The 11,943-nt window shown below is 52.1% G+C and overlaps 1 protein-coding gene across 4 annotated transcripts in view; it reads left to right on the top strand.

Annotated features, from left to right (window-relative positions):
* Positions 1-10,323, top strand: part of NPLOC4 (NPL4 homolog, ubiquitin recognition factor) — an 81,208-nt gene extending 70,885 nt beyond the window's left edge. The window contains exons 16-18 of one of the 4 annotated variants that reach the window (XM_055389439.2): positions 1,543-1,645; positions 6,524-6,637; positions 7,801-10,323. In XM_055389439.2, the coding sequence (XP_055245414.1) occupies positions 1,543-1,645; positions 6,524-6,637; positions 7,801-7,958 (375 nt within the window). In that variant the 3' untranslated portion in view covers positions 7,959-10,323. The other 3 variants (XM_055389440.2, XM_019026452.4, XM_019026451.3) reach the window with 3 other exon arrangements.
* Positions 10,324-11,943: the final 1,620 nt, after the last annotated feature.

The following is an 11,943-nucleotide window of genomic DNA, read 5'->3' on the forward strand; positions in this document are numbered from 1 at the left end:
AATCGAATGGGAAGCAGAGGTGATTTAGCTCTGCCTCCAGCATTAGAGTTAGACAGTTTAAAAAATTCCTGTTCTAACAGCTTCAGAGTCACAGCTTCTGCTTTTTACTCATATCTCCCCTCCTCCCAAATCAACTCTGGTTTTATTGCCTTGGCCCAGAAGGCTTGGCCAGCTTCCAGACCCCAAGCTCACAGCTGCACAGTTGGCATTTTTAAGACACCGTGGGGGGAGAAGAGGGCAAGTGCTTTGCAGAAGCGGTTGCTCTGGGTAGTGAGGGCCAGTGGGCAGCAGCCCCCAGGAGGTTCTTGCCGTGTGTAGGGGTCCGACTTTGGCTTTTTCTTCACTGTTCAAGCCAACAGGAAATGCCAAAGAGAAAGGAGCAAATTCTTCCTGAGCTGCTCCGCCACTGACTCAGAACCTTTCCCTGAAGGAGACAGAATAGAGAGGCTCCTCCTCCCCCGGCCTTTCTCTGTCAGGAAGCCTAAAGCTGTTCTTGTATCCTGCTAGTTTATTTTGTGTCTGTATTTTGTCTCAAAACCACTCACTCGGGTATTTGACATCAGGCACCCTGTGCCTCTTCCCTGCCTGTGCCTTCCCTAGTCAGCCCAGGGAACTGCACCTCCTGCTTCGAGGTTCAGCTGCTGCCCATCTGTCTGGACAGGTGGTGAAAGGTGAGGCTCCCTCTACACCAGAGCCACCTTGCTAGTATACTGCACTATTTTTGCAGTCATCTGTTGGAAGACATTCTCTGGAGGTACTGAGAGCTCCTGAAGGCTTTATCCGTTTCTCATATATGAACTATTTTTTTTTTTAAGACGGAGTGTTGCTCTGTTGCCCAGACAGGAGTGCATTGGCGCAATCTTGGCTTACTGCAACCTCTGCCTTCTGGGTTCAAGCGATTCTCCTGCCTCAGCCTCCCGAGTAGCTGGGATTACAGGTGCCCGCAACCACGCCTGTCTAATTGTTGTATTTTTAGTAGAGACGGGGTTTCGCCACGTTTGCCAGGCTGGTCTCAAACTCCTGACCTCGTGATCTGTCTGCCTCTGCCTCTGCCTCTGAAAGTGTTGGGATTACAGGTGTGAGCCACTGCGCCCATCCTTAATGCATTAATCCCCTGCAGTTTGACTCGGAAGGCTAGGATAGAGAGTGCATTTTTCCAGACACGAGAGGAGAAAGAGGCAGGGGGATGAAATGTGAGGGAGGAGGACACGTCTCACAGCCAAGACTTCCGCCCTCCATCCCAGCCTCCAGGACGAGAGGCATGAGCTCCTATCCTCCGGGCTGTTGAGCACCGTCAGCGCAAGGCAGAGGCACAGATGCCCACTTGGGCCTATTTGGGAAGAATTTAAATTCTAGTTCAATTTAGCACTTGCGTTTATAGATGTAAGTTGTGGCGGTTTGCATTTTATAGTGATAGCCTGTAAGATTTTTAAAATGTCCTCAGAAATACGTCTTGGTGTTGGGGAAAAAGAAACCTGTTCTAGCAGGAAGCTGCTCACCTTAGGCACAGCGAAGAGGAACCTTCCTTTTGGCTTCTTGTAGGACAGCATCAGCTTGCTGCTGGAGGCCGTGCGGACCAGAAATGAGGAGCTCGCCCAGACATGGAAGAGGTCTGAGCAGTGGGCCACCATCGAGCAGCTGTGCAGTGAGTACCCCCACCCCCTGCCCCGGCACCCCGTGGCTGGGGCCGGAGAGCAGCCCACTCTGCACAGCTCCCCACTGCCGGTGGTACCCTGGATTCCGCATCCAGCTGCATCCTGGCAGGTGCCATCGGCAATGCAACGAGTAGAGACTCGGCCTCCCTGCCAGGCACGTGGCAGGCTCCGGTGATGGAGCAGACATGTTGTCCAGGCCGTACATCTTAGGTACACAGCCCTGTAAATTTTATAAACCTGTACATCAGAGATACTAATCTCCAGGCATCCTAGGAGCACTTTGAACATCACTGTCTTAAGAGAATCAGAAACTTTATGGAAGCGCCGGAAGCGTGGGACCTTTTGGTCTCCTTGAGAATTGCCCTTTAGTGCTTAAAGCTGTAAGGAGGAGAAGCCTACAGCATCCATGTTCTTGCTGGTGGACACTACAGAATGGACTGCAGGCATTGCGTGTCTTCCGGACCCTCAGTCACCAGGTCCTGAACGATTCCCCACTCGTGAGAACCTTCTGTCAGCATTGCTGCAGGGACTCCTCACGCACCGTGGTGCCCTGTGCAGCCCAAGTGCCCTGAGTCCATGCAGCTGAGAGCACCAAAGTGCCCGAGAGCTACAGCCTTGGACAAACGCTAGAATCCTTCTATTAACACAGCCTTCAAAAGACACATCAAACACCTTTATACCATTTCCTCTCTTTTTCTTTTTTTTTTGAGACGGAGTTTGGCTCTTGTCACCCAGGCTGGAGTGTGGTGGCGCGATCTTGCCTCACTGCAACCTCCACCTCCTAGGTTCAAGCGATTCTCCTGCCTCAGCCTCCCGAGTAGCTGGGACTACAGGCATGTGCCACCACGCCTGGATAATTTTTGTATTCTTAGTAGAGACAGGGTTTCACCATGTTAGCCAGGCTGGTCTCGAACTCCTGACCTTGTGATCTGCTTGCCTCTGCCTCCCAAAGTGTTGGGATTACAGGTGTGAGCCACCACGCCCAGCCGAGGTTTTCTTTTCATACAATTCTTTATTATTTTTATTTTTGTAGAGACAGGGTCACACTCTGTTGCCGAGGCTGGAGTGCAGTTGCACAATCGTAACTCACTGCAGCCTCAAACTCCAGGCTCAAGTGATCTTTCTGCTTCAGCCTACTGAGTAACTGGGACCACAGGCTTGCAACACCATACCCAGCGAATTCTTGGGGCTTTGTTGTTGTTTTTTATTTGTTTTTTAAAAATAATTTTAACTTTTATTTTAGATTCACAGGGTACATGTGCAGGTTTGTCACCTGGGTATATTGCCTGATGCTGAGGTTGGGGTATGATTGATCCCATCACCCAGGTACTAAACATAGTACCTAATAGTTTTTCAGCCCGCCCCCATCGTGTGTGTGTGTGTGTGTGTGTGTGTGTGTGTGTGTGTGTGTGTGTGTGTGTTTTGAGCTGGAGCCTCACTCTGTCTCCCAGGCTGGAGTGCAGTGGCGCAATCTTAGCTCACTGCAAACTCTGCCTCCTGGGTTGAAGCAATTCCCCTCCCTCAGCCTCCCGAGTAGCTGGGATTACAGATGTGTACCACCACACCTGGCGTTGCCATCTTTATGTACATGAGTACCCATGTTTAGCTCCCACTTATAAATGAAAACATGTAGTATTTGGTTTGCTGTTCCTGCATTAGTTTGCTTAGAATAATGGCCTTCAACTGCATCCATGTTGCTGCAAAGGACATGATTTCATTCCTTTTTATGGCTGCAAAATTTTTTAATATTTTTGTATCAGTGAGGTCTCACTGTGTTGTCCAGACTGGTCTCAAACTTTGGCCTCAAGCATTTCTTGCACCTCAGCCTCCCAAAGCCCTGAGATTATACCTGGGAGCCACTGCACCCAGCCCTTTGATGCAGTTCTAACAATGACACCAGTCTTTTTTTTTTTCTTTTTTGTTTCCCTTTTAGAGACAGGGTTTCACTCTGTTGCCTAGGCTGGAGTGCAGTGGAGTGATCATAGCTCACTACAGCCTTCAATTCCTGAGCTCAAGCGATCCTCCTGCATCAGCTTTCGGAGTACCTAGGAGTATAAACATGAGCCACTACACCCAACTAATGTTTTTGGTTGGTGTTTTTTTTTTTTCTTTAAGAGATGGGGTTGGCCGGGCCTGGTGGCTGGCTCACATCTGTAATCCCAGCACTTTGGAAGGCTGAGGCAGGTGGATCACAACGTCAAGGGATTGAGACCATCCTGGCCAACATGGTGAAACCCCATTTCTATTAAAAATACAAAAATTAGCTGGGCATGGTGGCGAGCGCCTGTAATCCCAGCTACTCAGGAGGCTGAGGCAGGAGAATCACTTGACCCAGGAAGCGTAGGTTGTAGTGAGCTGAGATCGTGCCACTGTACTCCAGCCTGGGCGACAGAGCGAGACTCTGTCTCAAAAAAAAAAAAAAAAAAAAAAGATGTGGTCTTGCCGTGTTGCCTAGGCTGGTCTCAAACTCCTAGGCTCAAGTGATCTTCCTGCCTTGGTTCCCAAAGTGCTGAGATTACAGCTGTGAGCCACTGCACCTGACCTTTTTTTTTTTTTTTCCTCCTTTTTTTTTGAGACAGGGTCTCACTCTGTCACCCAGGCTGAAGTGCAGTGGCATTTGAGGTCAGTCTCACCTTGACCTCCCCAGGCTCAAACAATCCTCCCGCCTCAGCCTCCTGAGCAGCTGGGACTACAAGCATGTGCCACCATCCCTGGCTGATTTTTTAAATTTGTTGTAGAGATGAGGTCTCACTATGTTGCCCAGGCTGGTCTTGAACTCTTGGGCCCAAGCGATCCTCCCGCCTCAGTGCTGAGATTGCAGTGGTAAGCCACCATGTCAGCCAACTCTTTAATAATAGGCAGTTCTGACTGGCGTAAGTTCTGACTGGTATCTCACTGTGGTTTTAATTTGCATCTCTGATGATTAGTGATGTTGGGCATTTTTTCATGGGTTTTTTGTTTGTTTGTTTTGAGACAAAGTCTTGTTCTGTTGCCCAGGCTGGAGTGCAGTAGTGTGATCTCAGCTCACTGCAGCCTCCACCTCCCGGGTTCAAGCCATTCTCCAGCCTCAGCCTCCTAAGCAGCTGGAATTACAGGTGGCTGCCACCACACCCAGCTAATTTTTTTAGTTTTAGTAGAGACAGGGTTTCTCCATGTTGGCCAGGCTGGTCTCAAACTCCTGACCTCAAGTGATCCACCCACCTTGGCTTCTCAAAGTGCTGGGATTATAGGTGTGAGCCACCGCGCCCGGCCCTCATGGGTTGTTTTGTTTTGTTTTGTTTTGAGACGGAATCTCACCCTGTCACCCAGGCTGCAGTTCAATCGCATGATCTCCACTTACTGCAACCTCCACCTCCTGGGTTCAAGCGATACTCCTGCCTCAGCCTCCCGAGTAGCTGGGACTACAGGCATGCGCCCACGCCTGGCTAATTTTTAATATTTTTAGTAGAGATGGGGTTTCACCATGTTGGTCAGGCTGGTCTTGAACTCCTGACCTCAGGTGATCCACCCGCCTCGGTCTCCCAAAGTGCTGGGATTACAGACGTGTATACACAAGACACAAAGATCAGCTCAGGATGGGTCATAGGCCTAATGGTAAAAGGTAAAACTATGAAGCAGGCTGGGCATGATGTCTCATAGCTATAATCCTAACACTCTAGGAGGCCAAAGCTGGAGGACACTGTAGCCCAGAAGTTTGAGACCAGCCCACACAGCATAGTGAAGCCCCGTCTGTACAAAAAAAGATATTAAAAAAAAAAAGAATTAGCTGGGCATGGTGAGTGGTCCACGCCTATAATCCCAGCTTCTGGGGAGGCTGAAATGGGAGGATCCCATGAGTCAGGAGGTCGAGGTCACAGTGAGCCATGATTGTACCACTCCAGCCTGAATGACAGAGCGATACCCTGTCTTAAGAAAAATAAAAACTGTAAAACAGTTATTAAGTTGAATCTCTTCAGGGCCTTGGGGTACGCAAAGATTCTTTTAGGCAGGATGCACAACCTTGGGGTAGAACACAGAAAAACACTGGCATAAAAATAGGTAAATTGATAAATAAATTTATCTAAACAAAACACTTGTGCTCATCACAGGGCACTGTTAGAAACATGAAAAGTCACCAATGGGGGACGCAGTATTAGCAGTACATACACACAACATGACTTCTATCTGAAACTTAAAAATAACTCTGCCTGTTGATAATCAAACAGAAATAGCATAAGAAGAAGCTGGGCAGAGGGTGAAACGTTTCACAAAAGGAAATGCAGGTCGGGCACGGTAGCTCACGCCTGTAATCCCAGCACTTTGGGAGGCCGAGGCGGGTGGATCATTTGAGGTCAGGAGTTCGAGACAGCCAGGCCAACATGGTGAAAACCCATCTCTACTAAAAATAAAAAAATTAGCCAGGTGTGGTGGCACGTGCCTGTAATCCTAGCTACTTGGGAGGCTGAGGTAGGAGAATCGCTTGAACCCAGGAGGCAGAGGTTGCAGCGAGCCGAGATTGCGCCATTGCACTCCAGCCTCGGCAACAACAAAAAAAAGGAGATGCAGGAGCAGTCACTATCATTAGTCATCAGGGAAATGCAAATTAAAACATGAGAAACCATTACACATTCATCAGTGTGGCTGAAATGAAAAAAAGGCGACAATGTCAAGTGTGAGTGAAGATGTGAAGCAGCTGGAACCCTCGCACCTTGCGAGTGGGAGGCAGAACGGTGCCACCCTCGCGAGAACTGTGTCTCAGGGTCTTAGAAAGTTCAGCACACAGTTCATTACCCTGTGGGCCGGCAGATTCATTCCTAGGTAGGTTTTTGGGTTTTTTGTTTGTTTGTTTGTTTGTTTGTTTTGAGATCGAGTTTCGCTCTGTTGCCCAGGCTGGAGTGCAGTGGCGCGATCTCGGCTTACGGCAACCTCGGTTCACTGCAACCTCCGCCTCCCGGGTTCACGCCATTCTCCTTCCTCAGCCTTCCTAGTAGCTGGGATTACAGGTGCGCACCACCACCCCCAGGTAATTTTTGCATTTTTAGTAGAGACGGGGTTTCACCATGTTAGCCAGGATGGTCTCCATCTCTTGAATTTGTGATCTGCCCACCTCAGCCTCCCAAAGTGCTGGGATTACAGGCGTGAGCCACCGCGCCCGGCCTGTTGTTTGTTTTTGAGATGGAGTCTCGCTGTGTCGCCCAGGCTGGAGTGAAGTGGCAGGGTCTCGGCTTACTGCAGCCTTCCCCTCCCGGGTCCATGGGATTCTCCTTCCTCAGCCTCCTGAGTAGCCGGAACCGCAGGTGTCTACCACCAGGCCTGGCTAATTCTTGTATTTTTAGTAGAGACCGGGTTTCGCCATGTTGGCCAGGCTGGTCTCAAACTCCTGACTTTAAGTGATCCACCCGCCTCGGCCTCCCAAAGTGCTGGGATTACAGGCGTGACCCACTGCACCCAGCCTCCCTCTTTGTTTTTATCCATGAGAAATGAAAACACAGGTCCACAAAGAAATTGTAGAATAATGATCCTGGCAACTTTGTTCATATTAGCTCAAAACTGGAGGCTGGGCATGGTGGCTCATACCTATAATCCTAGCACTTTGGGAGGCCAAGGTGGCTGGATCACCTGAGGTCAGGAGTTCGAGACCAGCCTGGCCAACATGGTGAAACCCTAGGTCTACCAAAAAATAGATAAAATTAGCCAGGCATTGTGGTTCACGCCTATAATCCCAGCTACTTGGGAGGCTGAGGCAGGAAAACCGCTTGAACCCGGAGGCGGAGGTTGCAATGAGCCGAGATCGTGCCACTGCACTCCAGCCTGGGTGACAGAGCAAGACCCTACCTCAGAAAAAAAAAAAAAAAGCTGGAAACAACCCAAATGCACATTCCCCGGGGAGTTACGTTATTCACAAGGAGAAGCACCCTCTGCAACAAAAAGGAACCAGCAAGCACAGGCTCCCTGTTACTCCCCGTGGTGCAGGAGGCATTTTTCTGAGGGCATTAAGCACTTAAAAGTGTGCCTGTGGTGGGAGTGCTGTGTGGGCAGGACCAGCACTGGGTGGGATGTTGGGGGCGGGGAGCTCTCAGCTGCCTGCCCCTGCCCCCATGCCCACACTCTGGCAGTCTCTGGTGGGCCAAAAACGATGAGTGCTCATTTCTCTCCCACCCTGCAGGCACAGTTGGCGGGCAGCTCCCAGGTCTCCATGAGTACGGCGCCGTCGGGGGTTCCACACACACGGCCACTGCAGCCATGTGGGCCTGTCAGCACTGCACGTTCATGAACCAGCCAGGCACAGGCCACTGCGAGATGTGCAGCCTCCCCAGGACCTAGGGCGCCTGCCCTCTGCTGGCTAGGACCGGGCCCAGCCCAGCCCTTCCTGAAGCCAGAAGCGTTGCTGAGTGTGTTCCCTGTAACTGCCCCATAGTGGGCAGCCCTGGAGGAACAAGGGGCTGGCTGTCCTGGGCTCCCTGACCCACTGAAGCTTCTCAGCACGTTCCTCCCTGGAGAGCGGGCGCCACGGCTGGTATTCTGCAGGCTGAATGCAGTCTCCAGACTGGAAACGCAGAGCGGCTCCTCACGCCTAATCCTGTTGACAAGTCCCCCACTGTGTTGGAAAGACCTCTCACCTCTACATGGCACCTGGAATTGGGGAGCATAGGGAGGGGCTGATGCTGCCACCACCCAGCCTTTTCCTTATTTTCAATGCTTTTTGTTTGGCCTCCCTGCCCCCCACGTTTTTCTGGCTGGGAGCTCTTGGTTACCCCCTTGTCTGACTGCTTGGTGGCAGACACCCTGCCTGTGAGGGCCACTTTCCTCTTCCAGTAGCTGTTGTCTGGTGGGGACGCAGTGGCCCTGGACACAGCTCCCCTCTGCAGGTCGGTTTGCGGCCTGCCCTCCTCCTCTCACCCGACGTCCAGGTGGGATTTTAAAGTCTGCATTGGTTATAATAACAGTTATCAGTAATTCCTGCCCAGAAGACTTTTATTTATTTTTTTTTAAGATAAAAACTGCACAAAAGGGGAGTGAGAGAGACTAGTTTCCACATCCTTCCCTCCTTTAGTGAAGCCCCCGAGGTTGTGTCCAGGGTGATGAGTGTGGACGGGGGCACCAGTCAGTTCTCCCTTGAAGTAAACCTCAGTGCCTGAGACTTTTCTACCAAGCCACACAGCTGCAGCAACTGCAGATACTGCGGGCTGAGCAGGAGCAGTGGTGGCACCTGCCCTGAGGCTGCCCTGCGATGGCCTGGGTGGGAGAGCTGGGTCACCGGTGCCGATGCTCTGGCCCTCCCCAGTACGCTGCTTCGTCCCACTGCACCGCCTGGCTGAGGGCGTTAGGGGCTGTGCCTCTTGTGAGAGCCATTTGGGACCTCCCTGGGGCACTGCACAGTTGATAGTGTACCAGTAGAGGGAGCCTGGGCGATCTGGAACAGCACCTGGTGGGGTCCTGCGTGTGTGCTCTGCGTTCCTCTGTGGCGTGGCCAGGCCGGGGCATGGCTCTTACCCGGGGAGTGGTGGGCATCTCGATGCTTCTTTGCCTTAATGACGGCCACATCTGGGCTGCTCTGCACCCACGGGAGAGGCTGGCCCAGCTGCAGACTGCTTAGGGACTTCTGTGTCCATCCTGGGGGGTAAGCCCACGTGACCCACATTCTTGGCACTATGAACAGAGAACATTTGCCTGTTGGCTTCTGAAGTGGTCAGGGCCATTGCTGGCACCTCCAGGTCCGCCTGGCATGGGACACCAAGTGGAAGGCCCAAGCAGCTCATCTGCTCTTGGGACCAGGGGCCAGTTGGGTTGGGTCTGGTCACGGCAGAGCTGTTGTGGAGGGTCAGGAAGGGTGGAGAGGAGCTGGGTTGAAGCGGACTGCTGCGGATGCAACTCCCAGCTTGCCCACCACGGGCTGTCTGCTCTCCCTCCTAGCAGCTGTCACGCTGAAGTTTTGTCCTCTGCTGTCTCCTCTGGTCCCGAGATCAGCTGTGAGCCTAGGTGGCCAAGGCTTCCTGCATTGCTTCCCTGTGAGTCCAAGGCCTTCCCCCACCACTGGGCAGGGGCTGGACAGCACAGACTTCTAGAGACAGCCGCGTTGCCAGTTCCTCTCCCACTCACTCGTCCTTACCCACCACGCTATTGTAGTTTCCGTTGTCCTCCACCAGCATTTCCCTTACTCTGAAGTTCCGGCATTCACATCATTCATGTTTTCTTTTGTCTTTTAGCTAAAGGAAAAGCATTGGCGGTTTGTCTGATTCTGGTTTTGAGTTACTCTTTGTTCAGTAATGCACTTTATTTTATTGTCCAAAGAGAGTCAGAGCTAAGCATACAGGCTTGGGGGTGAGCCCTGCTGTGAGAGTTCAGGCCCTGGGAGGCTCAGCCACCTCCTCTTGTGGGAAGGAGGTCTCAGCCCCACCTCGCATCTTCACCTGCCCTTGGTGTGGACACACCCTCTCATGCTACCAGCACCATAACCCAGTGGGGGTGACTGGGTGCACACCTGCCCAGGTGAACACAGCGGCTGCCAGTCTCCTGGTCCCGAGAGGAGGTGGGGCCTGGCCCTGGCTCCCTCCAACCAGCTGCTCCTGGGACACAGGTGCTCCTGCTTCGGCTCTGTTTCGGCTCACAGGTGTGCATCACTGGGCTTGGATTCGCATTACATTGACCCCAGCCCTGCAGTGGAACCTAATAAAAGCGCCTGAAGCAACTGCCTGGTCCTGGTGTGTCCTTCCTGCGCACTCAACTGTTGTCTGGCATCTGCTCAGTGTGGGGGGATCTGATAACTTGTCCCCAAGATATCACTGTTTTACGTGTATGTGCATGGTCCATTTAAAGGTGGGGATCCCACTTCCCCAGCCGATCCCTCCCAACCTTGGCTCCTTGATAAGTTTCTTAAAGTGCTAACATCTGGGGGAGGAGGAGAGTGTGTCAGTGTTTGACGGCCCGGCCGCCCTTGGGTGCCTCTTCTGCCTCTGCCCCACCTGTCAGCCCTGCGACTGCCCCACAGTCACTGCTTTGTGGACAGGTACATGTGGCCAAACAGCAGGTGAAGGACAAAGCCCAGGAAGGCCAGACTGCACAGGTGCAGCAAGGAGTGAGGCCTGGGGGCGACACGCCTGTGTTCCTGCTTGAGCTGTCTTTCCCTGTGACAACAGAAAGCGTCTAGAACAAGTGCTCTCTGAGCCTCAGATAGGAGCCTGGCAGCCACTGTTCAGCACCACTTTGTCCTTTGGTCAGTGACTCATAGCTGACTTGAGCAGTTACTAAAAAAAAAACTCCAACTAATTTCTGAAGGAGGGCCCTGGGGTGAAGCAGGCCACAGGACAGTGACCAAGGTGTCCTGGCTTCTGGACTCCAGGAGTGAGAGGGTGCGTCCCCCAGCACCCGGACTCCAATCCTGCACCTTCAACACAGTGCAGTTCACTCGATTTACCCACAGCTCCTGGGATCGCTTGAGCCCAGGAGGTTGCGGCTGCAGCCAGCTGTGATCACAACTCCAGCCTGGGCCACGGGGTGAGACCCTGTCTGAAAAAAAAATTTTAAAGGCTGAGGTGAGGAGGCTCGGGGAGGTTGTATCAGAGAAAGCAGCAGCCTGGGCCATGCAGTGAGCCAGTACCTGATCATGGCCGTCTTATGTGAGAGCCAGTGAAGATCCTTGGCACTTTCATCCTCTTTGGTTCTATGTAAAGATAAAAGCCGGGCGCAGTGGCTCACACCTGTAATCCCAGCACTCTGGGAGGCCGAGGCAGGTGGATCACCTGAGGTCAGGAGTTCTGGCCAACACGGTGAAACCCTGTCTCTACTAAAAATACAAAAACTAGCTGGGCCTGGTGGTGCACACTTGTAATCTCAGCTACTTGGGAGGCCCAGGCTGGAGGATCACTTGAACCCTGGGGGCAGAGGTTGCAGTGAGCTGAGACTGTGCCACTGCACACTCCAGCCTGGGCAACAGAGCAAGACTGTCTCAAAAAAAAAAAAAAAAAAAAAAAAAAAGCTGGGTGTGGCAGCTCACGCCTATAATCCCACCACTTTGGGGAGGCCAAGGCTGGTGGATCACTTGAGGTCAGGAATTCAAGACCAGCCTGGTCAACATGGTGAAACCCAATCTCCACTAAAAATAGAAAAAATTAGCCAGTGTAGTGATGTGTGTGCACCTGTAATCCCAGCTACTTGGGAGGCCAAGGTAGGAGAATTGCTTGAACCTAGGAGGCAGAGGTTGCAGTGAGCCGAGTTTATGCCACTGCACTCCAACCTGAACAGTGTAAGACTCTGTCTCAAAAAATAGGCCAGGCGTGGTGGCTCATGCCTGTAATCCCAGCACTTTGGA

This window comes from Gorilla gorilla, chromosome 4 (genome assembly GCF_029281585.2).
Source record: "Gorilla gorilla gorilla isolate KB3781 chromosome 4, NHGRI_mGorGor1-v2.1_pri, whole genome shotgun sequence".
Lineage (NCBI taxonomy): Eukaryota > Metazoa > Chordata > Mammalia > Primates > Hominidae > Gorilla > Gorilla gorilla.